This window comes from Corapipo altera, unplaced genomic scaffold (assembly GCF_003945725.1).
Source record: "Corapipo altera isolate COAL_440 unplaced genomic scaffold, ASM394572v1 RXGC01000072.1, whole genome shotgun sequence".
In the NCBI taxonomy this organism is placed as follows: Eukaryota; Metazoa; Chordata; class Aves; order Passeriformes; family Pipridae; genus Corapipo; species Corapipo altera.
In genome coordinates, this window is record NW_020884943.1 from 3061653 (window position 1) to 3089217 (window position 27565).

The 27565-nt window shown below is 37.7% G+C and overlaps 1 protein-coding gene across 14 annotated transcripts in view; it reads right to left on the minus strand.

Annotated features, from left to right (window-relative positions):
* The window catches only part of NAV2 (neuron navigator 2), a 388787-nt gene that overhangs the window by 15394 nt on the left and 345828 nt on the right, over window positions 1-27565 (minus strand). For 5 of the 14 annotated variants that reach the window (XM_027662067.1, XM_027662066.1, XM_027662058.1 and 2 more), the window contains 16 exons: window positions 26674-26718; window positions 24199-24359; window positions 22299-22496; window positions 16789-16841; window positions 14702-14725; window positions 14510-14584; window positions 10042-10125; window positions 9373-9484; window positions 8922-9067; window positions 6664-6672; window positions 6098-6270; window positions 3682-3835; window positions 3003-3162; window positions 2422-2522; window positions 657-752; window positions 327-495 (listed from right to left, as the gene is read on the minus strand). In XM_027662067.1, coding sequence (XP_027517868.1) covers window positions 327-495; window positions 657-752; window positions 2422-2522; window positions 3003-3162; window positions 3682-3835; window positions 6098-6270; window positions 6664-6672; window positions 8922-9067; window positions 9373-9484; window positions 10042-10125; window positions 14510-14584; window positions 14702-14725; window positions 16789-16841; window positions 22299-22496; window positions 24199-24359; window positions 26674-26718 — 1760 coding nt within the window. The remainder of the gene's footprint in view (window positions 1-326; window positions 496-656; window positions 753-2421; window positions 2523-3002; window positions 3163-3681; window positions 3836-6097; window positions 6271-6663; window positions 6673-8921; window positions 9068-9372; window positions 9485-10041; window positions 10126-14509; window positions 14585-14701; window positions 14726-16788; window positions 16842-22298; window positions 22497-24198; window positions 24360-26673; window positions 26719-27565) is intronic. The other 9 variants (XM_027662068.1, XM_027662059.1, XM_027662055.1 and 6 more) reach the window with 6 other exon arrangements.

The following is a 27565-nucleotide window of genomic DNA, read 5'->3' on the forward strand; positions in this document are numbered from 1 at the left end:
TTTGGAAGGTACTTTGCTGCTCAAACAGCTCCACTACATCCTTTGTGGTGTGAGATCTTCTCCAGGACAACTTCAGGCATCAGCTCAACATTTGTGGAGAAGCTGCTGTGTGTGTAATTATTCATATTGTTATAGGTTGAAAACTTGCTGAAATTATAGGCTTAGTGCTGTCTTTATCAAATGAAAATAGAAGGAAGTAAATAAAAGCTAGGAACAGGAAGAAGCAGCACAGTAAAACGTTTCTACTGCTCTGAGTTTCTTAACACAGCAAGCCTTGATAAAACTGTGATTAGTGAGACCTCCAACAGACAGTCAGGTGTAATTACCTTTGATGGTAACTGAAATAGTGTTGTTTTCTCCAACCAGATAACCACAGGGCAGCAGCTCAGGGGTCTCTGCATTGTTAGTGCGTTTGATTTCTCCAATGCTGTAGCCCAGGACACTGTCTGAATTCAGTCCAAGCTGGCTCACGGGATCCACATGGATGATGTACTCCTAGGGTGAGAAAGAGACACAGGAAGTTAGGCAGCACTGAAATCCTTGTGAGGTTCTTCTATGCTATACCAGTACTTATCCCAGCAAGTTAAATATAGTTTGGTACCATCAAAATCTAATAATAGGAGAATTGGGGCTCACAGCAAATTGTGCTCACTAACCTTAAACAACCGTCTCACAACCCCATCCAGAACATCCCACTTGGTCTTGCCACTGACTCCAATGCAGCCTATGAGGAAGGTGCGAGGCCTTGAATCCTAAAGGCACAGAAATAACTGTATCAGACAAGGATGTTTAATATAATTAAAATGCTGGTTTCCCCACCACCCCTGCTTTATCTTTATTTTTAAATAATGGTGCATCTTTAGTACTCTGTATGGTGAATTTTGAAAGCCATATGAAGGCCTTTTCATATACTAAACATTTTTTCCAGTGTTGAAGTCACAACTCTAAAGGATACTCAAGTGGTCTTGATGTTAAGTAAAAAGTATTTGTTAATCAATCCATGAACAATTCAAAAACCCCTGAGAGAATTACAGCTTAGTAAAAAGACAGAAAGACTTCTAGGAGTATTCTAGACAGAAAAATAGATGTCAAGTTCATTTTTCCATGACTTCACAATCAAAGCTGTTACAGTTGCAAAGTTTATCCTATTTCCTTCTAGATGCTCCCGAGGGCATAGAAATCTAAATACATATATATATGAATTATACACAGTTATATGTATAAGTAGTAATAGAGAAAAAGTTATATTTATATATAATAACTTCTGTGTTATGTTTGATATATCACAGCATTTTGATAATTGTGTAACTGATTTCTAATGTAGATAAAAAAACCCAGAACAAATAAAATTTTTCTATTCTTCTATAGCCACACTCACTGTGAAACGTTAATTGAAGAAAAGCTAATTTCTATCATAAGACTTGAAGTGTAACTAAAATGTAAAGAACCATTTCCACATGGCAACTTAACTCACTCTGAGCACAGTGAAGTCCAATAGAATTACCAATGCAGTTTCACTGCTAATTTGCTTATCCAGAGCTCTAATAACTAATGCATAACTGGTATTTAATGGAAAGATTTGCTGAGTCCATTTTATTTCCAATTATTTAAATTTTTGTGTCTCTTTCCCCCCCCGAAAGACATGAACTTATTTTTTAAATACACTTTTACAGGTACTCAAAAGTGTGATATGGTAAGGTCATTGCTTGGCAAAGATCCTGCAGTACATTCATGCATGTACATGAGACAGGCTGCAATTTTACAATATTTGAAATTTATTTGGGTATTTAGGATTCTTCCAATTACTTGTGAATAGAAAACATCTGAAAAATGTCATTCAAAACAGGATACTTGTACCAGAGAGGACAACTTGAACTAGAATGATAAGGTATAGATCTCCCAGTTTGGATTTGCTCAGTTCTTCCAGTTTGGATTTGCCCAGTTCTTCCAGAAGATTGGTGCTTCCAGCATTTCAGTGCACTTTCTATCCATAAATTGGATCATTTTCATTATTAGTTAAAATTGTATTAAGTTTAACAGTACAGCCCAGGAGTTTTGCTTTTCACTCTCAGGTTGCCCAGAGTTGCTGTGGCTGCTCCATCCCTGGAAGTGTTCAAGGCCAGGTTGGATGGAGCTTTGAGCAACCTGGTCTAGTGGAAGGTGTCCTGCCCCTGGTAGGAAGGTTGGAGCTGGATGATCTTTTACAAGCTTTGTGCAGCCTCGAAGATACCAGTATTAAACAGATGCTATCCCAAGGTACAGACTGGTCTCCTGACCTCCTTGAAACCAAAAGAGTGGCCTTATTTACAGAGATACTACTGAAAGGCTCAAATTGTGACATTACCACCTTTGCAAATTTGAATTCCCTGGCGCGTTCCAAAGTCACTTGTATTTCAAAGCTGGTGATGAAACATAGCTCACCTCCTTCCATTTCATTTCGTCCTGAAAGTTGACGACTATTTTGACATGCCTGCCTCCTTCTTTCCGGGCAGAGCCATCTCCAGTGTCATCTAACAGCATGTCTGTGAACAGGAAACATCAACAGCTTCACAGCTGGATCTTAATAACAATGAAGAATACTCTGGTTTATTGTAGTCAAATACAACATGTATGGGCTTCACATGCCCCGAGGTAAAACACAAGAACCGGGTTGACTGACTGATTTCCCTAACCAAATAATGCTCTTAAAAAGCAAAGGTCATCGAAAATTATTAGTCAGTTTCTCTATATTTTCCTTCCTATGATATATCCCCCTGGCTAATGTGCACCATTAAATGGCTTTAAATATGACTTCTCACAGCTGAGGTCATAATTGGACACCTCCCACCTAGGGTGTAGCAGACCTATGACGATATTTAAAAGAAGGCTTCGTGCCAGCTCGTGACATATTTCCACACCTTGACTGCTAATAATTCTCATGCTTTCATTTTTCCATGGCTAATCAACGCAAGTCTTCCAAATACAGGATAAAACCTGCCCACCACCTTTCTCATTAAACTCACCGAGACTGGTTGACTCCGTGAGGTTCAAACTGTGTTGAGAGAGACCCACTGAATGTCTCGGAGAGGAGGAGATGGAAACCTGAGACTGGGCCCTGCTGCAGCTGCCATGGTTTTCAGATTTCAGCCGATCATTTTCTGCTTTTAATTTTTCAATCTCACTCTAGAAAAGAGAAGTCAGATGTTAGAAGGCACAGTGAAAACATGCTTAAAAGATAGCAACATAAGTAACTTAGAAATAAATCGTAATTTAGCAGAAATGCAGTTTTCACAATGTTTTAATTGATCTTAATAAATTAAGGATTTCAATTATTACAATGTCCCTTCCATGAAACTTTTCAAAGTATCCTAGAATACATTAATACGTGGGAATTCACTTAACACTGAAATGCAACTACATTAAGACAGAGAGCATGGAAACATTTTAAGAGTTTGTTGACAGTCAACAAAATGATCTCCCCATTTTGGGGTTGGAACAGTTACAGCTGCAGTCACGGGCAGCAAAATTCAGATGTTCAAGCTGACTTTTAATGAAGGTACAAGGATTAACACTGGTACAAACCTAAATACAACTTTCAGTAGGCATTCAAAAACTTCAAATTTACCTTCTTTACTGCGTAGCATGTTGGCCAAACTTTACCACACAACACGGGCTGCAATATTTGGGGTGGCTCTTTCTTACCTGCATTCTGTTCATGGCCTCCCGAAGCTGGTCTAGCTGATGAGCAGAGCTCAGGGCTTCCAGGCGAATATCAGTCAACTTCATCTCCTTGTCTCTCAGCTCATTCCTCAACTGCATCACTGTCTCAGCTTCACTGTCAGTGCACTCAGAAATACTGGACGAGGTGGAAAAACAGACACTGAATGAGACCGTTAGTTACTTTTCTGATGGTGCTTCTCCAGTGATACCATAAATCAGATATTAAACAGGTCATGGAAACATTAGAGACTAATGAAATAAATATGTCTGAGGGTTAATTTTCTTTAATCAGCATCTGAAATAGAATTCTGGAAATCACCTACTATTGGATAGTCTTCATTTTTTTCATGGTAGTTGTCATAAAAGAAAACTTCTAAAGCCAAAATCTAAATAAATTAAGGGGGTGCAGGCAGTTAACAGCAGTTGGTTGGAGATTGATGAGTTCACAGACAGATTTAAAGCTCACCAGGTGTGCACAGCTGGGTTTCCCTGAACTGTTCTGGAGGCCTTTGGAACTCTATACCTATTCAAGCATGATAAATTCCCGCTTGCTTTAAAGAACTCATGCTTAAAAAATTTTTGGTGGCATTTTTCTTCCCTCCTCCCACAAAACAGAAAAAAAAAAAAAGCTTCTGAGTGAGTAACGTTTCAGCACATTCGTAACTGTATCTATATAAAGATCAACTACACAGCTGCATGCTTTGAGGGAGATTTCACTTCACGTCTCTCCCTAAATCAGGTTAATGAGAGACAGTTTCCCCACCAAAAAGTCAATAAGCCAAAATACACAAGTCTTACTTGTGCTCTGGCCTTCCCTCCGTTCTTACTCTTTATTTACTCACTATTTACTCTTTTTCTCATGTTTGTCCTTTTGCCTCTCATGTCAAGGTGAGATGCATGCACACAACGTTTTGACTGACGACAGATGGGATCATCATTTGACAATCTTCTGGCCTAAGAGTTCTAAAGCACAACTTGCTGTAGTCACCAGAAATGCACTGAGTTAGGCTCAAGAGACTGAAGAAGCTTTAAAACAAAAATCATAGGGGATTATCTTCTGCTACCAACACTTCATCACTGTTATACAGCTGGAAACTATTGCTATTGTTTCCATCTCTTCATGTGAAAACAAGTGAAGGGGAATTAGTCCAATGCATTTGTTCTGAAATCAGCCTGGAAGCTTTGGATGACCTATGCAAGGTCAGAAGCTGTCTGGTAATTAGATGTTTCACAATACTCTCTGTTACAAGTTTCTGTATTTATTTATCCTACTCAAGTGAAAAAATTGCTGACAGAATTAACATAAAACCTGTTTTACTAAGTTTTCCAAACACATTCCAAAATGTGAGTTTAGACTCAGAACAGTGTGGTAAGGGAGTTGTTTAACTTTATTTCACAGGTGGCCAAGGAAAGGACCAGGCACAGGTGGCTGGGGAACTACAGAAGAAAAGAGGAGTGATCACCTCCATTCACCAAGCACAAGCTGTTACAGGAGTTCCCCTGTATCACTAAACCATGCTGTTTGATTTCCTTACCTTTATCTGAATTTGTCAACTTAATTGGGAACTCATCATGGCAGAATAGTACAATATGTGCTGTCATTAGGCAACAGAGAAACAAAACCCCAATCGGACCTAGTTTATTTCATTAACAGCAAGACATCCAATTTATTTTTGCAAATCAAGGTCACCCTGGTTATAAATGCTCTTCATACTCAGTATGTTCTGTTGAGAGAGAACCCCAATGAAATATCAAATTACACTCCAGTAATGACACAATGATTTTTGGCTTCCTGGACACTAACGCAAAGGTACTGGGCTGGGACTCAGCTTACGTATCTTTAATTCCCTTAATACACAAATTCAACATTTCTGTCCTCTGCCTGTAATCTCCTTTGACTACAGAACATTCAAAATAGGCATTAGTTAGAAGTGATCTTTGCTCATTCTTCTGCCAGTATGACAGGATTAAGGATTTTATTCAGAACACAGCCAGCCCCACATCTCCCCCAGGAGATAATGTAAGGGATACTTGGGAGAGAGACAGATCAGTGGTAACAGACCAGCCCTGATCCACAGGACAACCCTGTCTGGTCCAAGCATGTCTTGTGCTGAGGCCTCGTGGTGAACAGCTGGTTTGAGCAGTGCATGCAGCTGAACAGCTGTTGGACTCTTGCAGGGCTCATATAGATGTGCAGAATCTTACACAGAGGAACCAAAGAGGACAGGATGGTGTATTTTGCCTCTGCTTCTTTCTATGCAGAGGCCTAGAGATGTGCTGTCAAGCTAGCATGGAAAAAAATACTGGATCTCTCCAAAAGGATGTCTCCTTTCCTCTACCAATGCAGCAAGATGCCTTCCACTCAATTTTCTGTTTAAAAATTAAAAAAATCACTTACAGAGAATTGGAATGGGAAGCTCTCAGCAATGGTGTTGAAACAGTGGTGTTGTGGTGTGGTAGCTTTGGTGAGGAAGGCAATGAGGAATCAGTCATCTCCTCAATATCTGAATGAGAAGATGCTGACTTGGGAGATTTCTTTTTCCCAAAAGCTTGCTTGAAGGAGCTGCGTAGCTGAAAAAACAAGACCACAACAGTAGGTACATCATTAAGAGTGAAACCAGGCAAAAAAAGCCACAGAGTAAAAACTCTAACATGCAAATACTCCAAATGCTACAGCCATACTCACATATATATTCAGACAGGTGAAAAATAAAAAAAGCTTTTTTTCCTTTGTCTATTTTATGAGATTAATAAGGTCAATAAGAGTGGATATGAATGCTTCCTATTTTTTAAAAACTATTTGAAGCAAATTCTGTTCAGTGCAACAAGATTTAAAGCAGTGTTGTAACGACTTGCAGCTGTGCTGGCACATGGCTCAGCCAAGGTTAATGATGCTGAAATGGTTAGTGATGCAAATGGATGGGTTAGCTTTGTATCTTGTAGTTTAAAGTAGGTCTTCCTTACCTCGTTGACCTGCCGGAAGAAGTGCAAGCAAAAGGAAGTGGGGGAAGGAAAAAAGACATGTTTTAACAGATAAAGCCAGTGATAAGGGAAGTTTTGGATTTCTAAGACAAACACAACCACTGATCAACGAAGACCAACAGTTACTTTAAAACCGGAGCCCTGTGTTTTCCAAAACCAGGTGTTTCAAACCACATATGGACATTTTTTGCATTACTTGAGGAAGACACCAGACCCAAACTCTCTTAACTATTTAAATTACATTTTCTCCTTAGCTCAGAAAGGAATGCTTTGGCTAACAGCCAAGTTAATAATGCACTTTTGCTTGCAGCAACAGGTATTTCACTATGTGAAAAGACTGCATCTTCTCTACATATCTGCAACTAAACCAACCTTTTGTAATATGACTGCCATTTTCCAAACAAGAAAAAGAATTATTAGTCGTGTAATCAAATTGATGTTATCCCAAAGTTACAATTCAACAGTTCAAGAAGCATTTGGACAATGCCTTAGATATATGGTTTAACTTTTAGATAGCCCTGAAAGTTAAATCCTTGTGGAATTAGGGTTTGGACTTGATGAGTCTCATGGATTCCTTCCCACTCAGGATATTCTATGAACACCTTTAAAGGCTATCGTAAATTACATATTGTACACAGGCTAGCTTAATATGAGCTGAAAGCTCTTTCTAAGCCAGACAAAGAGAAATGCTGAAAATCTGGTGTTTCAGCTCTGAAAGGACAGGTGCATTGCTTCCACATATAACACAAAGATCCTGACTGAGAACTTCCTCAGTACTTGTGCAATAAAGAATGTGCGAATCAGATTCAACTTACATATTTTTCTCAGTAAATTACTGTTTTAATTTTCAATCTTCATTTCATAACAATGATGTACTAATTTTTAATAGCAACGTAAAAATACTGCCCTCTTCCTTCTACTTCATGAAAACTTTATTTATTTATCTTTATAATAAGGAGACGTTTCCTTAACCTTCTTTAAAAACAGTTATCCGATGAATGAGAAATGTAGGCTGATGTAGGACCATATCCTAGGTTACAATAACAAAAAATAGAATCTAAAGTAAAAATTGAAACAGTGTTTATATTAACAAAGACTTAATGACTACAAAAGGTTTGTGTCAGAAACTAGAATTTCTAGAAGTTTAAAAGTTACAGCAATTTACTTTATTTAGTCTCTAACTAATGCACAACCCAGCACAAGAAGGATTTGGAGAAGCTGTTGTTTCCATTCAACCAACTATTTAAGTGGCAGAGTGGAAATGCTTCTGTTGTGAAGGAGCTGGCAGTACCACGAAATACCAAAATGAAAGCACTGAGATAAGAGAAATAAAAACAAGAACCTGCTCAGGAAGCTATTTCTTACAGTTTGGGATTTTCATCAACATGTCTGAGAGGGTACTGTGCAAATACAAATGAAGCTTTTACCAGCTCTAACCACATTTTTTATCTATACAGATTTATCTGTACACTCAAAAGATCCAGGGAGATTTAAATTCAGTTGAAGAAAGGGGCAGATTGTTTTACTGGCTACAATAAAGGATCTACGGACTTCAGTCCAAACTACAATCAGACTAGGTCACTAAGGCAGTTATGGTCTAATTGAAAATGGAGTTTAAGATAATGTACCTTTCCTCCAGTACAGGGTACCTTGTACATAGTACATGATGAGCAAAGAAGGAAAAATAAGGAAAAATAGGAAATGACAGGTAAGTATTGCAAAACCTTGCAAAAGAGATGTCCATCACAATAAATTTTTAAAGATTGGCATTTTTTTTGTTGTAGAACTCCATGGTAATGCTCAAAACAGAGTTCTTAAGTGTTTAGTATGTTCACTTATAAGAAAGCCAAAATAAAATAAAAAAACCCCAACAAATGCAACAATGATCTCCTCTTGTGGATTTGTTTTACTTTAATGACAGATGTCACATTTTCCTTGAGGGGTTGGACACCGTGTTATTTTTAGCCAGAACTGTTCTTTGACAGCTATTTCACATTTAAGACTGGCCTTTTGGCTGTTAAGTTAAAATTCAATCCTATGCAGAGTCAACACAAGGATATACATCACTTAGGACTCAGTTAAGCCTTCAAAAGAGAGTTTACACAGGATTTAAACAGCACATAGTCCTTGAGCTGACCTGTTGCACGAGGGAAGAAGGAGGAGCTGGGCAGGTAAGATTTCACTGTGCATGTTCTGACAATTCTATATAAACCTCACACAACCTGTTAAAACACACTCACCCAGTTCTTCCTCTTCTTTTTCTTTGAGTCACTCTCGATGTTGCTTCCCACACTGGAGTGACTGGTAGCACTGTTGATACTGGAGACACTATCCGAGGAGTGCTGCCTCCGGATTCGCAGGTCTGTGGGTTGAGCAGCTCCAGGACCTGAACATGAATGAGGGGTGTTGCCAAAATTATGTAACAAATTTGATATGTGGTATCAACTACGCAATCGTGAAGAAACATTTAGGGAAACAAACACTTTGACAACCACTTATCCTAATGGATGTACTGTGTATTTCAAATCCTTGTTTCTCATGGAGAGATTAAAATCTCAGACCCTTCAAACTCTTCCTTCAGCAATTTATTCCAGTGTAAATTACTGGTTACTGGGTAACTCTGATGGTTACATCAGCCATTACCAAGAGGGCTGAGCCCTGCAGTCACTGTATGTGGTGCTTGTGTCTCACCTTTGCAGTTGAGCTCAGGTGTGTTGATGACTCCATTGATGGCAGCCTGAGCAGCAGCATTTTGTTTTTTCAGTAGTTCAATTGTCTTCCTTAACTCATTCAATTCTGAGTCCTTGAACAAGAAAAAAAACTATATGGTGATCCATGGGAAAATGCAGCTCCAAAGAAGCTGCATTGCAGTCTAAGTGTTGGTAGTTAATAGTGAATTTATGGAATATATATGTACAAGAAGCTGAAAATGAGGTCTGGAATACCTGGGCAAGCACACCCTCAATGGGGTGCAAAACAGCTTGGGTATTATGATACACGCAGAAATAATGTCTATTCAGGTATAGTGTCCAAAAACCCAATGCTGCCAGTATTTCAAGGATTTTTCTTGGTATTTCTCTTGAATGTGCACATATGTGGATGCATTGGGATAAAATATATTAGAAAAATATGCAATACTGAAGACTTGTGTCCAAAGCAACAATATATAGGAATAACCTGATCAGTTGCCACAACATCACAGTGCAGAAAACGTGTATTTTTTCTAATTTTTGAATTGCGTTTTACTCTATCACCAAAACTGTGTATGTGACTTTTTTTCAAACCCACAAGTATAGAAGGAGCACGAGCAACAACACTGGGAAGAGAAATACGGACTTCCCAAACGTTTTTCAAGCTTGCCTTTTGTTCTGCTGTCATCGTCAGGCTCTGCAGTCTGATTGTCATGTTCCCCAGGCTCTGCTCAAAGGCTGCCACCAGGTGAGCCTGAAACAAAACCATAAAAGAGATTTGGTTCCCTTCCCCCAAACAAGAACATTTCTGCAGGTATTTAACCAGTCCATCTTGTGTATCACACTGTTTGTGGTGTAAATGATACGGAGAAAATAACACTGATTAGAAAAGGTCACAAGAGCAGAGCACACCTTATGGAAATTCTTGCCAACAAATTACCAGGAACCATTTAACTGTGGGAAATTAGAAGTGCTAATGCTAACAGACCAATTTCCAAATTTTAGAAAACGTACTACTTCAAGTAGCAGTGCACTATAAATGATGCAGTTTTAGACTATAAACCATGCCCTGCTCACCAGCAGCTGCCACCAAGCACTTTAGGAAACACAGATGTAGCAGCAATGCTGTGACCTGTCTCATCAGTAGGACATTCCATGGAGGTGGCTCCTCAGTCAGCTGCTACTTCCACTTCTTTGATACCATGATTTCAATAGCCAGGACAGTTACCTCAGACATACTTTAGTTTCAGTTTGAAATTCTCATGTATTCTATAAAACGTGCAATCCTACATCCAGAGCACATCCAGAACAAAGACACCTCCTGCGTTCCTAGAAGTTAAGGTCCTTTGAAGAGCTATATCTCAAAATAATCCAGTTAATATATTTTTCTCAGTTGTTGAAAGCTGCTTATCTTGTGATAAATGGAAAAAACCATTTTGCCACTTTGTTGAAACACAAAGACATATTAAATTATTTTTTTAAACATCTCACAGATTAAGTTAAGGCTTCTAAAGGTCCCTTCAGGGACTACATCTTGTCACCTGGAAGTATTCCTGATACCAAAAAGGCATGGAAGGATGTCACTGGTTATCTAAGTATGTCCCTTAGCACTGACATGTAAAGGCAAAGTGGACAGAAGAAAAAGAGACAAATCCATCCATATTTCTAAATATCTCCTGCTGTCCATTTTTGAAATCAAACTTTGACTTTTTATGTGAGCCATTATTAGCATGGATAAGGTTACTTAATGACAGTTTTCAGGTACCCTCACACAATTAAAATAACTCTTGCCACAAAGCTTTTCACGTAACCATTAACTCTAAAATCTTTTTATAAAGATTATATAAAAAAAGGACAAAACACCACTCTTAAGTTTTAGGAGGATTCCCTAAAAGAATAAAATAAAATATAAAACAGTAAATAAAACATAAAGCAAGTTTTTATATAGAGAAAGGTCAGGCAGAAACTTCCCTCCAACTAAATCATTATTTTCCTTGCGGATATTTAAGGCAAAAGGATGCTGGAAGTCACAGAGGTGAAGGTTGTCACTGTGCTACCCCAACAGGAGAACAGATACTTTATCAGCTGATAGACCTGCATCTAATTCAAAGACTTCTCCAATATTTGAGTGCACCTTGCTTGCAACCAAGGTCAACACGCAGCACATAATCCAAAATTCCTGGCGCCAATTACCCCTTTTTCCTTTCCCAAGAAGCATGGAGAATCCAATGTCAATTATATAAAAAACATCAACTAGGTATCGAAAATGACTGAGAAGTAAAAGGAAGGAAAAGTAGATTGAGAAGATGGAAAAGAAATTGATAGAAGGAAACTGTATATCTAGTAGCATGACATGGCACTGTTCTATAGCTATACATGGGTATGAACACATAACTGAACACAGGCATAGTTCAATATCGATTTGTCTCAACAGCCGTAGTAATCTATACTAACCATTGAAAACAATGTTTAATTTATCTATTAAAAGTAATTCTATTCACCCAATGACAAGTAAAACTGTGTGAAATCTTTCCAAGCGGAAAGATTTATATTCTATATTTTCTCACCTAAATATATACAGAATGGCAAAACCTTTCACAGAGCAATTCCAGACTTATTCAGCAGCAGCACACAGATGACTTATCCTAAATAACTGTTCTCACATTCACAATGAAAACAAACATGAGCAGTAAAATAACACGGGGATGTGCAGCTCTCGTTCCCATCAGCCCCTATGAAAATAAGCAGAGCTGAGACTGTGAGAAAATGGCAAAAAGTAATTTAAAACCTCACACTACATATGTAGGAGAACCTAAATATTTATTTTAAAAACACAGAGTGCACAGCTTCTGTTGGGGAGGATGAACAGAGGACAACAAATCCGATATTCAGGAATCCTCAGCAATACTTTGAAAAAGCAAAAAATAAATGGGCAAGCAGGTCTGCATGGATTAATAACAGGATACAAATCCTTAATGCTTTGACCTGAGCCTTAAACAATAGTTGCTCTTTCAAAACTGGATCTCGAAACTATTCCTATCTTGAAATTGTTCAGTGGACTATGGAAAAAATATCTTCCCTTTCTAGCTGGAGCAAATGTTTTCAAATTCTTGCCCTTGATGGCTTGAGAAGCATCAAAAGTTGAAGTGTCTATGTAAGGAAATTCAGGGAAAAATTATTAAATTAAAGAGATTAATTTGAACTGCCTGACTTAAGACCATTTTATTAAAGGAATGGTGTGTAAAGGAAATGTCCACAAAGCAGCATCTTAACTAGCAGCATTTATTACTCTTAATGTTTTGGGGGACAGACTTTGTCTTTCATATGGAAAAAGAGGTGGCTAGAGACAGAAATTTATTAGTAGGACAGTTATAGCAACATCTCTGCAGTAGACTGTTGCCAATTTATAGACAAATAAGGGGCAGGTCCAAATGTAACAAGTTTAAATAGCATGAATAAAACACTATGAAATTTTAGTAAAGTGAACGAAGCAAAAATGGAATATTATAAAAAAAATTAATGATGCTAATTTAAAAAAATAAACAAACAAACAAAAAACCAACCAACCAACCAAACAAAAACAAAACAAAAAACCCCAAACCAAAACAACAAAAAAACCCCAAACCCCCACAAAACCCAAAAGGACCCAAAACCAAACAAAAATGTACAGCACCATATGTTAAAAACCATTCTTCATGAAGAGAGTGGTAGTAACCACATACAAATTCCTGAGCAAATTAACAGCAGCTGGGCCAGGCAGTGAGTAGCCTGTGCTACTCACTACTCTTGGAGACAGGCCTGTGTTGAGTATCAGCCTATTGACCCCAAACACTGCGTGAAGGGGAATGCAATAAAGCCAAGGCAGAATCACATGAGCTGCTCAGCTGACAAGTTCTTTGTTTGAAGGACACAAGCTGGGTTATTTAACAATATGGTTAAAAATATATGCAAGAGAATCTGGTCCTGCTTTCTCACATGTAAAAGAAGCTTCTGCATGAAAACCAACTGATGTATCCATTCCCTTTGTATTTGAAAGGCAAATATAAGATTTAGTTTTTGGAAGACTTTTAAATTGTTTTCTTTTCCTCTTGGGACAGTGACTAAGTGATTTCATGCAGTCAAAGCCCTTTTATTTGGCTTCTCTATTAACTGTGTTCTTGGTTTGCCAGTTCCATTTTCAAGCTGGAGGAAGCACTGTGATGCCTGCAGTGAACAGCACAGTAGATTTCCCCTTGAGCCCTTCTTGTGATAGGTGTTACTGCTCAAGTGAAACCTGTCCTTTACTGCCCCAAGTTTTGTATTCCACCTAATCAGAGAGCTGATGGACAGGAATGTCCTCTCCAGCAACACATGTTCTAATGTTTATTCATTCCCATAAACCAGATCTGATCTGCTGACTGTTCATCTGCAGCTTATTTACTCTAGAATTGCTTATTTGTCTTGCAAGCTTCTGTGTTCCAGATTTCTGCTATGTGTGACTACAGCACGGATCACACAAATAAACCCGCTCAGGGTCATACAGTATTGCCTCAACACCTCCTGGTTTCCAAATATTTTTTTCCAAGTGTCTTAAATTACTTATCCCTCAAATTCCTCGAAGGAACAAACAGAAATACCATCTACACTGGTTAAAAGTCAGCCATGTCCACTCCTTAGGCTTAACTTTTTAACCCAGAGCCCTTTATGCCACTATTACCTCTCACGCCATTAACCCACACCTTTATGCAACAGAAAAATATAATGCATTTCAATCTGAGTTTCTATCAATTTTTACTCCGACCAATTATAATCTTTATCTGTAACTCATTCCATCCAAATGTCAAAGCAAGACACTATTTATAAAAAAAGACCCTGTCTTCAATGATTTTCTCAGGATCTAAAGATGGCTTACATATATATAAAAAGCCAAATTAATATTATTATTCAGTATTTAAAGAAAGGCATAGGATAAGTTAGTAGGACAAAGGATGTTATTTTTGGTAAGGTCCCATACGTATATGCAGTTATTTTTTAAACACATCGTTAATGTGAACTGAATGTTATACACATGAAAACTTTTTGTTGCTTAAAAAGATTGGATGGCAACTTGTGCACTAAATACATTTCCCATTTATGTTTGTTCTCAGAGCTGTACTCACATTGGCCGTTAACTGAGTTGTCAGAGCTGATACTTTTTCTTGGGAAGCATCCAATTCTCTTCGAAGCTTCCGAATCTGTATGTTTTAAGAGAGCACTTTACTGCATTGTAATAAGGACAAATACAACAGCAATACACAATGCAGAGTGCCTTAGCAGAACATTTATGCTTGTCAAAAAGCATGAGCTCTTACCTCTGACTGGCATTTCTCTTCAGGCTGTAAAATAAAAGAAAGGAAATATGTGACGATATTACAACATAACCAGCCTGACAAATTTATGCAAATTTTCAATTATTTTTTTTTGCATTTCAAGAACTCTAATGTGAGTTCCTTATTTTGAATTCCCACATCCATATTCAATCTAAGATAATCTCTTAATTTATTTACTCTCAAACAAAAAGAAAACAGGTTGCTGGTGTAGTACTTCCTCCCAGAGGAAGGAATCTGGGCTCCACCTTTCAGCCTGCTGACCAGGGGCACCTCTGAGCCTGAATCCTGGAATGCTGAAGTCCTGTCTCTGTACATAAGGACGGCATGAGGCTCTGAAGAACCAGGACTGCCACAGAACATGGCTGATCCCAGGGAATTCCCTTTGTCCCATGCTCAGCTCTGCATGGGAAAGAGATCACGTTTTGACATTCCAAAATGACATAGGAAAAAAAAAATTCCTTCCACTGGGGTACTGCTTAGGCACTGTGGGGATGGAAAAGTGAGGACACAATACTAGTTCTGAGAGGATGCCAAGTGGATGTACTGACTATCTGTTGTGGTCTTCACGATAAAATTGTGGCTACTATGGCTCATTTCTAACCAAAGTTGTCAGCTAAAGAGAACTATACAGTATAAAGTTCCACACTCCACTGTCCTTATGCAAACATGGCCACTACCAGCCACCAGGAAAATGACACCCATCCAACCACACTATTAGGGGCCACTCATGCCTAGGCAGCGAGCACAGAAACCAGAAGCTCTGAGTACTCTCCTTGTGGCTTCCATGGTTATGAACAGCAGTCCAGAGAAAAAGGTCTCTTTTCCAGCCTTCCTTATTTGTTTTGGCTTTTTATGGACCTTGCTTGAGGCAAGGCCAATAACGAAAAGTGGTATTTTAAATTTATTATTGAGGTCTTAAGGCCATGTTACACATATGGCTTGTTATCAGTGAAACATATATGTAAAATAATGCTAAATAACACTATGCCGGCTTGACAGACTTTATAGACTATTACAGATGATCTTCCAAGAGAACAGTCTTCCATATACTCCTGTATTACATATGCCCAAATTCAGCTGTGGATGCATGGTAAGTGCAAAGATGTATCATACTTGCATAAGACTTTGAATTTGAAGATCCTGTTCAATTACCACATATTTCAGAAGGAATTATTATCCACTGATTTTTAAAAGGGTTGTGCCTTAAGAAAACACCAAAACAGTGATCCCAGCCTGCCAGGATTACAGAGAAACCATTAATTGGCTACTTGGATATTAACAGCAGTGAAGCCACTGGGAACTAATCATTGGTACCAAATATTTCTGTACAGTCTTGTGTGGGCTGGAACCTTCCAAGCCCCTGGGTCACTGTAGTGAAACCCCAACTAGGCAGGTAAGAGCCAGGCAAGACAGAGTCTGGATGTTGCAGCCTCACCTTCCTGCTACAGCACAGGTAAAGCCTTAAATTACAAGGTCTTTTGTAGTGGATGTTTAAATGGAAAATCCTTCATGGGACTATTAGAAGAAAATAAGCAAAGGCAACATGCATTTAAAAAAACCCCTGTATTTTCAAACTTCAGTAAGCCTTATTTTAGGATCAGATAACCTAAATGAATGCATACTTGTGGAGAAAATATTACTGGTATAATGAACAAAATGACCTCTTTAGATTTATTAATATCCGTGCGTTAAAAAGTATCCTCAAAACTTCTTTAGCAGCAGATCATTGATATAAGGATGGAACTACTTCATTCAGCAAAATTTGGGATACTTAAGGTAATGAAGTTCAAATCTCCTCAAATCTACTGAGGTCCTTTGCAGCAAAACCTACTTAGCACAGTGTAAAATACTGACTCAAAAAATCAATGGCTGCTTTGAGGTCACTGAAGTCTGTGTTTAATAAGGATACTGCTAAATATCCACAGGCATCTTTATGAACTTCTTTCCTAGTCAGCATTCAGAAGAAAGTGCTTCTTTTCCTCCTCCTTAAATGGCAAAATTAGCACAATAAGACCGGTCAATTCAATAATTTTGATTAATAAATAAACTGTTCATTTAATTATACTCACTGTCGAATAAATAGATGAAGTACTGGAGACCAAAGAGAGAGAAGAACCATGCACTAAAGGGAAGAAAATACACACAATGAATATAAATGCACTAATCACAGAGTGGAATCATCATAAATCATCCACTGTCAACCACCAACCTACTGAAAAAATACTTCCACAAATTTCATCATCCATCATAAACTTAGTTACATTACTGCACTATTAACCAAACGGTTTGAAGAATACATGGCCAGGTGATACATTCCATAAACTTAGTAAAGCTGTTTTCAAAATTTTAATAATACTTGGGGTTTTTTGGGAAAACGAGGTGTGGTTGAGAAAGTTAAAAAAAAAGTTTTGATGAAGACTTGTTCAGAATTAAATATTTCTCTGGACAGTTTATCTTAAGATTCTTGCAAAAGGGCTTACTCAAGATTAAAAAAAAACAAATCAAGAAATCAAGTGAAATGCAGAAGAGATTCTTCGCTTTTCCCTCTAGGGTTTTCTGGTCTTTCTTTAAAGCAATGACATTTCTTTGACAAGGCAAAGTTTTTGCTCTCATAGAAAAATTAACAGAGTGAAAACATGGATACAAAGCTTTTCCTGAAAAAGAATTAGTTTCAAGCAATTTTTGTATTTAAATATACATTCGGTAAAAGATATACATATACAGTGATGGACTTCAGATCTACAGAGGCCCCTTCCAACCCCAGTTATTCTGTGACTCTCAAGGATGTTACCATCATCCTGACGTCAGGCTTTACATATAACATAATTTAATTTTTGATTACACTATTAAAAAAACCCTACCTGAAGCTACTGAAACATGCAAAATTACCTTTCCTTTACTTTTATTTTTAGAAACAAAATACATTTAACTGAAATTCTTATTCAAAATTCAGGATAACTTCATACAAATCACACACAATAGTGTAAAATCACTTTCTTTCATCTAAATCCTCCAGCCAAAAAACCAGAGTTTAGAAAAGCTGCCATTTTACTCTAATTACCTACTGCAATTCTACATTCATAATAAATGGGTTCTTCTTTCCCACTGACATTATATCCTAAGGCAATGCTGGAAAGAGAAGTAAACAAGGTCTAAGTTGGCTTCTGGAGGAATTTAGGACAATTTAAAAAGCCCACAAGAAAGTAAAAAAAACCTCACATCCATTAGTTTTCCCTAGTTAATCACATTTTCAATTAAAATTATCTTTCTAGTTAGATGTTAAGGACTGTGCTGCACTAAGAACACAAAAATAACTAGCCTGAGTCAGACCCAGGGTTTGTCTAATCGTGTGCTCCAGCTCTGGCTGCAACCACAGCCCATGTTTATAGAAAAAAATGAAAGGAAGAGGCAGATACCCGGTGATTATTCCCCAGGTATGTCTTTGCACCTTCTGGGAATCAGCAGAGATGGAAACTTCAGAGATGGAAACTACAGTCAGATCATTATTTTTGCCTAGTTGCTGTGACCTCTCTCCCATTAACTTGCTTAACTGCTTCTGAATCCACTGACACATTTGATCTGAAACAAAAAAAATCTCTTATTGTGTTCAGAAATGTAATTCCTTGCAGTTCCTTTAGACCTGCTGCTGAATCACTCAGTAAGTTCCTCAAGTGTCTCCACATCCCTGTGATATAAGAAGGAATGGATATCCAACCTCTTTATAATGCAACAAATTACATATTATCATCTCCCTTCAGCCATCATTTTCCAAGCAGTTTCCAAGATTCCTGTTTTAACTTAATTCGTATCACAGTGCCCTGCACTTCAGATCTCCTTTTTGCTTTTCTATACCTGCATTTTTCCCTTAGTACTGGCTTTTTTAAGACGGAAAGCCCAAAGTGAGGCAATATTACACAAGGCCACAAATGGACTCGTACAGGGAATATAATATTATTTTCTGGTCTGCCTCTCTATATTCTTTCCTTGTGCATTTTTTATTAATAGATATGTATCCAAAAAAAGATCCATACCAGCTGTCCAGAGAAAAAACAGAAGTCTTCATAACGGATTGGGTCACACACATTTTTGAATTAGCATCAACTGGAATTTTTAAAACCATGTTGGGATTTTAACAGAGCAAAGAAGACTCAAAATGAAAAAGGGGAAAGAACATATAACTCGGGGACTCATACTCCTGTCTCGTGAAAGACCACCGTCACATAGAATCAGACATTCATTTAGGCTGGAAAAGACCTCCAAGATCATCCAGTCCAAGCACTAACCCAGCACTGCCAAGGCCATCACTAAACCACGTCTCCAAGTCCCAAGCTACATGTCTCTTAAACACCTCCAGGGATGGTGACTCAAGTGCATCACTGGAATGTGTATGATTTCAGATTTCTCATTTCAAGGACAACTAGGGAGCTAATATTTTTGAGTAATTTCTTTTTAAACTATCTGCAGATGGCTACTTGAAGGTTAATTAGGAGCCTGAAGGCAGTTATGCTCTTGATGAGAACTCTGTTTTTTTGCATGCATCTGCATGCAGCCTACAAACCCTAATTGTTTTGGAGCTATTACTTTAAAGCACTATAAATGTATATGCAAGCATATTAGAAAAGAAAGGGTCTAGCCATGATCAACTGCCCAAGGAGCAGAAAGAACAACTGGTATTGCAGTCAGTAGCACAAAAAAGAATATAAACTTATATCCCAACAACAATGAATTTAATTATTTTTAATATCTAAGTATCAGGGTGGAGTCAGTGGCAGCTCAGCTCCTGTGAAAGACTTTCAGCTGGGGAAATGGGGAAACTGGAGAGCTGAGAGAGCACTCAAGTTTTATGCTGTGTTTTTTTCCCCCCTGAAGTTCTGGATACGTGGAGGCTGCTCCCATTGGCCCCTCCACAGTCCTGAAACCCTTTCTATCAAAAGAGTTATGTACTGCAACGCTGACTAACATTTTGACCTGCATGCTGTGCTGTGAGAGAACATGACTGTAGTTCACATACTTCACACTGTAGAAGCAAAAGACAAAAAAACCTTTAAGAATAAATCCTGGCTCTGCTGAAGTTAACGAGAAACAAATGTCTTGTAATCTTATGTGCTAAGAAATAATTAAGAAGTAGGTTAGTAAGCTTTACATAAGACCTGACACTGGCTGATTGTATAAAATCAATTTGTTCATTAACCACAAATTTAATTTCTCTAATACTTTTAAATCTATTCCCTCAAGGTGAAAGTGAATTAGATCCACAGGTCTGAAAGCACAGTACATCAATGCCATATCCAGAACCACTTGTTCACTCAGCATTTGTGATTCCCTGGGAAATAAGCAGGAGCTAATAAGCCTTCTGTACAGCCAGGGAAGTGACAGAAGACCTTTCACCTGAAGACAAAAATACAGAGACTACATCTGAACATTCATCCCATCTGGTAAAATATTATTATCCTTTTAGGTGCCAAAAACTGGGGAAAATCTGAAAGGGACCTCTTCAGCATGTCCACTGCAGGTTCAAGTTCCTTCCTTGTATACAAAAGTGATATTTTTCAACTGCTTTCAAGTCAATTTTTCTTGGACTTCATTTTTATTACTTTTTTTAAATGAATGAAGAGGACTTAGTAGAACATTTCACCTAGCTCTTCTCTTTTAATTTTGGTTGGTCTTTTTTTTTAAATGGTTCATCCTCAACCATGTAATGCTTATTAAATATTTATCCAAACTAGCCTCTCTCCTGGAACAAGAATTTCTGAATTACAAGAGAGAGTTTAACCTCCAACATGCCAAAAAGAATTTGCTGCAATCTTCAGCACACTTAAAAGACTACGGTTACGCTTTTTTGGAGGATGTCTTCAATAAAACCTGAGTAAGTTTTGCTGTAGTAACTCTTTCAGTAAATCATCCAAGTATAACACAGATGCAGTGACTTAAATTCCTTCAGATTATATTAAGGAACAATTAAGTCAGAGCACTTCTGTTCATCATTGTATGGAATTCAAGTGACTAAGCATCTGGCAATCTTTGTTCATGATCACCCAGCTCTCTGAGAGCAAACAAAGTTTAATTCCCTCAATGACCAAGTTTTCGGACCTACAACATTATTCTAATAATTTTCAACCTGTAATGAAGATTGTCAGCCATGGACCTCTAAAATACAATTAAATGTAATGAAGTTAGATTGACTAAATTCAGTAACAAAACAATTAATGAATCTTTCCAGAGTCATATCCAATATGCATTTTCTACTTCTTTCAATGGCAAAAAACTAGTGGAAGAACCAGTATCTCCAGGAAGGCACTTTGTGGCTCTTAAAGGTCCCTACAAGCAGTGAAGTGTGTTTCCCATGCACGCCTGGCTCTTGGGAAGCAACAACAATGGGGCACAGGTATTAACACTGCTGAGTAAGCGCAGGTCTTCAGTAGCAGAGCATAAAGCCAATAAAGGCCTGTGTGACCTGTAAAGTACAATCAAGCTACAAATCCTTGCCAGAAAGGAGATTTAAGACTCAAAGAGTTAATATTGATACAGCTTCCTATGACCCGCTCCCAGAGCTCGCTCTGAGCTTGACTTCTCAAAGTGCAGCGCTTGAGGATTTTAATGTGTGCTCACAGCTGCTCCTGCTACATCCATAAGGTCACCTGATCAGCAGCAACCAAACTAAGCATTCATTTATAGGTTTTTCTTATTATATTGACATGGGTTCTTTTTATTGAGTATGATTACCTATTTCAAAAGATGATGAGGCATTAAAAAGACAAGTCTAGATGCTTTGAAGAACTACTTGGGTCCTTTCTTTGGAAGATGTGTGGTATCAAACTAGGACATTCAGCAGAAATAAAAAGACAATCTGAGTACAGATTAAATACTGGGAAAATTACTGGGATAGAAACAGTCTGACTAAACCACTTATGTTATATTATAAGCAGAAGTGTGGAGGTGCAAGTTGGAGAATACCCCTATTGATGGAACACTAATGTGCTGACTCTAAGCATGAACTTTCCATTTTGAAACTGCTAAAAATGCAGCACAGGATTGTTTAAACAATTTCTTGAACCGTCACGGTCTAGGTACAACACTCATTTCCTGTGTCTGGCCAGAACAATCACTGAATGAACACCATCATTCTCTCTGGTGACCAGTCACAGGACTCGAGGGAATGGCCTGAAGCTGAGTCAGGGGAGGGTTAGGGTGAATATTAGGAAAAAGTTCTTCACCCAGAGGGTGGTTGGGTACTGGAAGAGGCTCGCCAGAGAAGTGGTCACAGCACCAAGGCTGACAGAGTTGAAGAAGGCTTTGGGCAACGTTTTCAGGCACGGGGTGGAATTCTTGGGGATGTTCTGTTGCAGGGCCAGGAGGTGGACTCAGTGATCCCTGTGGGTTTCCTCCAACTCAGCATGTTCTGTGATTCTATGATCAGAATAACAATGACTAGGACTTAAGTTTTATTTAACACTGAGAGCTCCACACAGAGAAAGCTGTGCTTTGAAATGACCCCTTATGCTGAACTGAAAAGCGCCCTATTTTCACTTGGTTTATGTAAAAATGCCATCTTCTGATCATTTCCAGCACCATCACATACTTTGCTGACCTTCTTCGAAGCCATCACGGAAGGAGCCAGAGCGGCTCATGGTCCTGCTCTTCTCATCCAGGGACATGGAGCTGTTCCTGAAACGAGTGTCACTGTAGGGGTCGTAGGGACCATCCGCGTTGGAGAGGCTGTGTGTCCGCAGCATGGTGGGGTTTGACAGGCTCATCTGGGCTGCGGTCGTTGGGCTTGCTACAAAGAGAACAATAAACACCGATTTATTTGTGGAACTGCAAATTTTCACACCTAATTTTCATGCAGCTACCAACAAACCTTTTTTCTCCCCCCTCTCTGCTTTAAGACATGAATTTTTGATGTCATGCTCTTCAGGGTTCGTTCTTTTTCTAATTCAATTAATTCAAATAAGAGGTATGCAAATCAAGCTAGTGAATATGAAAACTCAGGGTGATATGTCTATACTTCCACAAACAAGCTCAGTCAACGCAGTAAAACCTCATAGACATGAAATAATTAAGTCTCATTTAATTTGGAACTGTCTTTCCTCCAAAACTAGTCTATATGGAATAGGACTTCTTCAAAGCCTATAAGTTCTTAGGAAATGACATTTTTCTATGTATTTAAATCATAAATGTAAAGAGCTTTAGTTTCCTAATAGTTGTATATTTAAGAATTGTTTCTTTCCACTATGAGGTCGTAAGAATTGTAAAATATTAATTTTGCCTAAAAAGCCAATACTCTCCCAGTCAGTGTTTAGCGTACAAATTGACTATTCCAATTTCGCATTTTTTAAAAGAACTTTTGGGGTAAAATTATGCCTGTTATTTACTCAAAATTAATAGACTTGTGGGAAAAAAGAGAACAACAAAATCACTGTTCAGCTGGCAGGTTCCTCTTGGTGTGCTGTCACTGCTTGTTTCTATATACACCAGCAACTGATACAGACTACTGTAGAAGACAGAATAATTCAGCTTATAGGTGATCAACTTTCATATCAACATTTGCTCTTAAATTAAATGCAATGACCCCTCTTGACTCCAATATCTCCAAACTCTCTTCTTAAGAACACAGAAAAACGTATTTCCTTTTTTTTTTTTCTGGAGTAAATTTCTCTTTGTAGACAAGTAGTTTTTGAAGCTAATTAATATAAATAATCTCCAACCCTCTGCATAAAGAGTTAATTTTTTGGGCCAGTGACAACACTTTTTTGTTATTTTCTTTGATTTTTATGAATTTTCCTGACAGTTTGTTAGATGTTTGCAATGTCATTACACTGTGTGTATATTCAGCTGACATTTTGCTGTCAGTTTATTTAAGCTGTTTATTGAATGTGTTTCTTTCAAGCACACTCAAAGAAAGGCTTTAAAACATCATTACTGCAACTCCAAACTACACTAGAAATAAGTGACTGTGCAAGCTGCTGCAAATACGCACAACAGAAGAAGCTCATAAACACAGGCTTAACTATTTTGCATATAATTATTACATACAAAGTAGTTATTATATAGAAGTTATAATAAACGATATATTTATTTTAAAAACACATACAAAGATAAAATATCAAACCAATGAGACTGGTACATACAGTAAGTAATATGCTTGGATTTTACAGCATTATTACTATACAGGTGAGCAACAATTTAGGTCCTTTAAGCACCCCAATGTGTGATATTAACAAACAGCTCTACTGAATAGCTCACAATTTATATTAAGGAATCTGATTACTCCCAGAGAAGTAGTTTTAAAGCTACTGCAAGTATGGCACCTTTGGGCGTACAAGATAATAACGCCAATTAGTCACACTCATTTCAATGAAAGCACTTCCTGAGGTTGAATGTGGGACTTGGAGCTGCTGAAAGAAAATTACATTGTGTAACAGGCTGTTTTCAAGGCATACAATGTATTGCTATGATTATTCAAACAGATAATTATTCACCAAGCTGAGAGAAGTTAAATCTAGTTCCAGAGGGTGATGTTATGCTGGATCCAGATGAAAATGGAGAATTGCCAGCAGTATCCTGCAGTCCTCCTGCTGAGTGGGACCGCAGCCATTCTTTTGCATCTTCCTGACTACGGAGTTGGGAGGATGGAGTATACCTGCAAAAACAGACAGGTTTTTCACAATGAACTTTGATATTTATTTATTTTAAAAAAACCAACAAACAACCATGAAAAGTCACAAGACTTGAGGAGATAGAAAGGGAAAGAAAAATGGAAGAATCCTCATATGAAATATAAGGATTAAAATGATAAAAACCCAATAGAATTCTGAATTAAGGAGCTGCTCCAAGCTGTTCTAAGCTGTTTCTAATTCATTTCACCTCTGTTTGTGAAAAAACCCAACCCACACACTTCTTTCCTATGGCATCAGTAGTAAAACTAGACTGACCCAAAAGTTACAGACAGAAGTTGTGCAGTGTAGCACTGCAGAATAAAATATAGTGTGTATTATGCATGTATGATTTAAAAATAAAACCATAACTTGGAAAACCTTTCCTTAGGCTATGCCAAAATTCTATCACTATTTTAATATTTTGGTACATCCCTAAGATTAGCTGACATTTTGTGATATTATAACCAACTTCAAGTCAACAAAACCATTATCAAATTTTTTCTCAACAAGCTGTGACCCGATAATTCATATTCCAGAGATATGCATAGAGAGGACTGTGGAGGTGCATCCCATTTAGTTCAAACCTAACAGCATTAAATCATCCCAAAGGAGACTATGTTTAGACTTTTCTGAAGGGAAAGAAAACAGCAGAAATATTGTCTATGCCAACGGCAAAACACCCGCTGGCTTCAGCCTAAGCAAAGTTTTAAATCTGCTTGATTTATTGTGTATATGCCTGAAAAATAGGTATGTTAGGACAGGTGTTATGCAAGCTACGTGATAGGGAACAGGCATCAACAGCAAGAGCAACGTGGAAACACTTGTCTGTCTCAGGCTGTGCCAGTGGCTTTGCAGAAATATTTATGAGTTACTAGCTCTCCTTCCAAAAACTAAACACTTGGAGCTGATATTATCTATTTAATTAATTTGATTCTCTCCAACTAAATACCCTACAGTAAGATATCACTTATTAAGACTATTTTAAATCAATGGGAACACTAGAATAATTAAAAAATTCAAACTACTTTCAAAAAATACATTCATTCTTCTGCTTACGCCTCAACACTTCAGTGAAGTCTTTGACTATCTGCATCTCTTGAACTCTGCGTATCAATCAGTTTATTAAGAAAGGGGGTTTACAGTCATTTTACTTTAACACACTAAGGATTTTTTTTCCCCAGCATTAATACCTACCGCTTCAGCACTCAAATGTTTTGGTCTTAAAAGAGATTCTTTATTTACTAGAGACATACTGGAGAACCACAGAAACATTTTAAACAAGTTGCCATTTTGAGAAAGGCTTTTAGCACTCGGTTTCATGGGACAAGGCTGTTGTGAAGAACAATATGTATAGCACAGGATAAATCTCAGCTGTAATTTCAAGGCATCACCTCAGTGATCCCAGAAGCTGCATTCAGCAATTCTGAAGCTGCAATTTTCTAAACTGTCAAAGATGCCTTCTGTAAATTCTGTAACACTTAGAGCATTTAATTAATATAACTAATGTTTGTTATCTGGCTAGGATTGCTTGTACCAGTAGACAAATATTTTTTTTTGCTATAAAAATAAACACCTTACAGATATACAAAATATACAAGAAGACAATTTCTGAAAGTTTGGTTGAGGATTTTTTTTGTTCTTTTCTAGAAGAGTAGAAGCTATGTCTAAAGCCCTACATATTTAGGTATTCTGAAGCAAATTTTATTTTTTAATTAATATATCCAATTTTATATTAAAATGTTTGGCATGACCTTGTAAAACTTCTTTATTTGTATATCAACACCAAGGTTCCTAGGTTTAAAAAGATCTCAAGTCATTCCATGGAATAGCCATAGAAAATGCAAAATTATGGTTTTCAAGTCAAGCCCAGGGATGGTTTGAGATGCTTTTCAGCAATTCAGCCAGCAAAAGCCACAGTTCTTGCTCAAGCAGAGAAGCAACTAGATGAAAAAAGCAGAGAAGCAACTAGATGAAAAAAGCACAGTTGTCAATTACCTTCTTTGAAGATTAAAGAAAGAAAGAGAAAGAAAGAAAAAGAAAGAAAGAAAAAGAAAGAAAAGAAAGAAAGAGAAAGAAAAAAGAAAGGAAAGAAAGAAAGAAAGAAAGAAAAAGAAAGAAAGAAAGAAAGAAAGAAAGAAAGAAAGAAAGAAAGAAAAAGAAAGAAAGAAAAAGAAAGTGAGAAAGAGTATTGTTGCCACCTCTTTCAAACTGCAACCATCACCACCAGCCACAAGAGAAACACAAAGCAAACTCCAAAGCCATCACAAAAGCTGTTAAACCATGTGGAAACACCAATACCTGAGTCCCTTCTTAGGCAAAGTGTTCCTATCAAGATGTGGGTCGCTGCAGAAAAGTTAAAAGAAAAGAACTTCAGAGAAGAACAAAAGGGAAGGAATAAGATCAGGACGAAGGAGGTACAAACATCTGCATCACCTTTTCAGAGGAAAAGGTGCTGAGGCCTCCCTACAGAAACATGCACAGATCTCCTTACCCAGGTGGGGTTTGCACAAACATGCAGCTGGTACCATGCCAATGAACCACATCTGCTCACAACCTCATTTCACTGTTTCTCCTACCCACAATGAACAAAATTGGCTCTTTAAATGTCAAATGGGTGTCTAAAAACAGGCTTTTCAGCAGGCTATTGATAAAAACTGATGAGAATCTTCAAGTCCAAAACACCTTCCTATCATTTCTTTCAGTAGACACCACTGAGGGAATGCAGTTAATTACTGTCACAGCTGCAACATACGGAAGTACTGAGCCCAGACTGTTTAAATTTCCAAGCCTTAGCTTAAATTCCATTAGCAAAACAAAACGGACCTATTAGCTGCCCAAAACTCAACTATTTCAGTTTATGTTTTTACAACTGATGAACTTGTTACTGAGTAGAATCTATTAATTTATTTTGAAAGAAAATATCCACATGCTTAAGTAAATTAATTAAATGACAACCCTTATGGCTAAATTACAGTATAGTACTGATAAAATTACATCAGCAAGTAGAAGTGAACTAGAATGTTTAGATTCGTGTCAGCTTTTTCTAACTTTAGCATTCATCTCTACAAGGATGAATGTATCTAAATCCCTGGAAAACACTCATAAGCCAAACTGCAATAAAAGACTGACAACACTGAATGACACAGGGACTACATGACAAAAAGGACAGGCCAGAAAGGCAGTGGGAAAA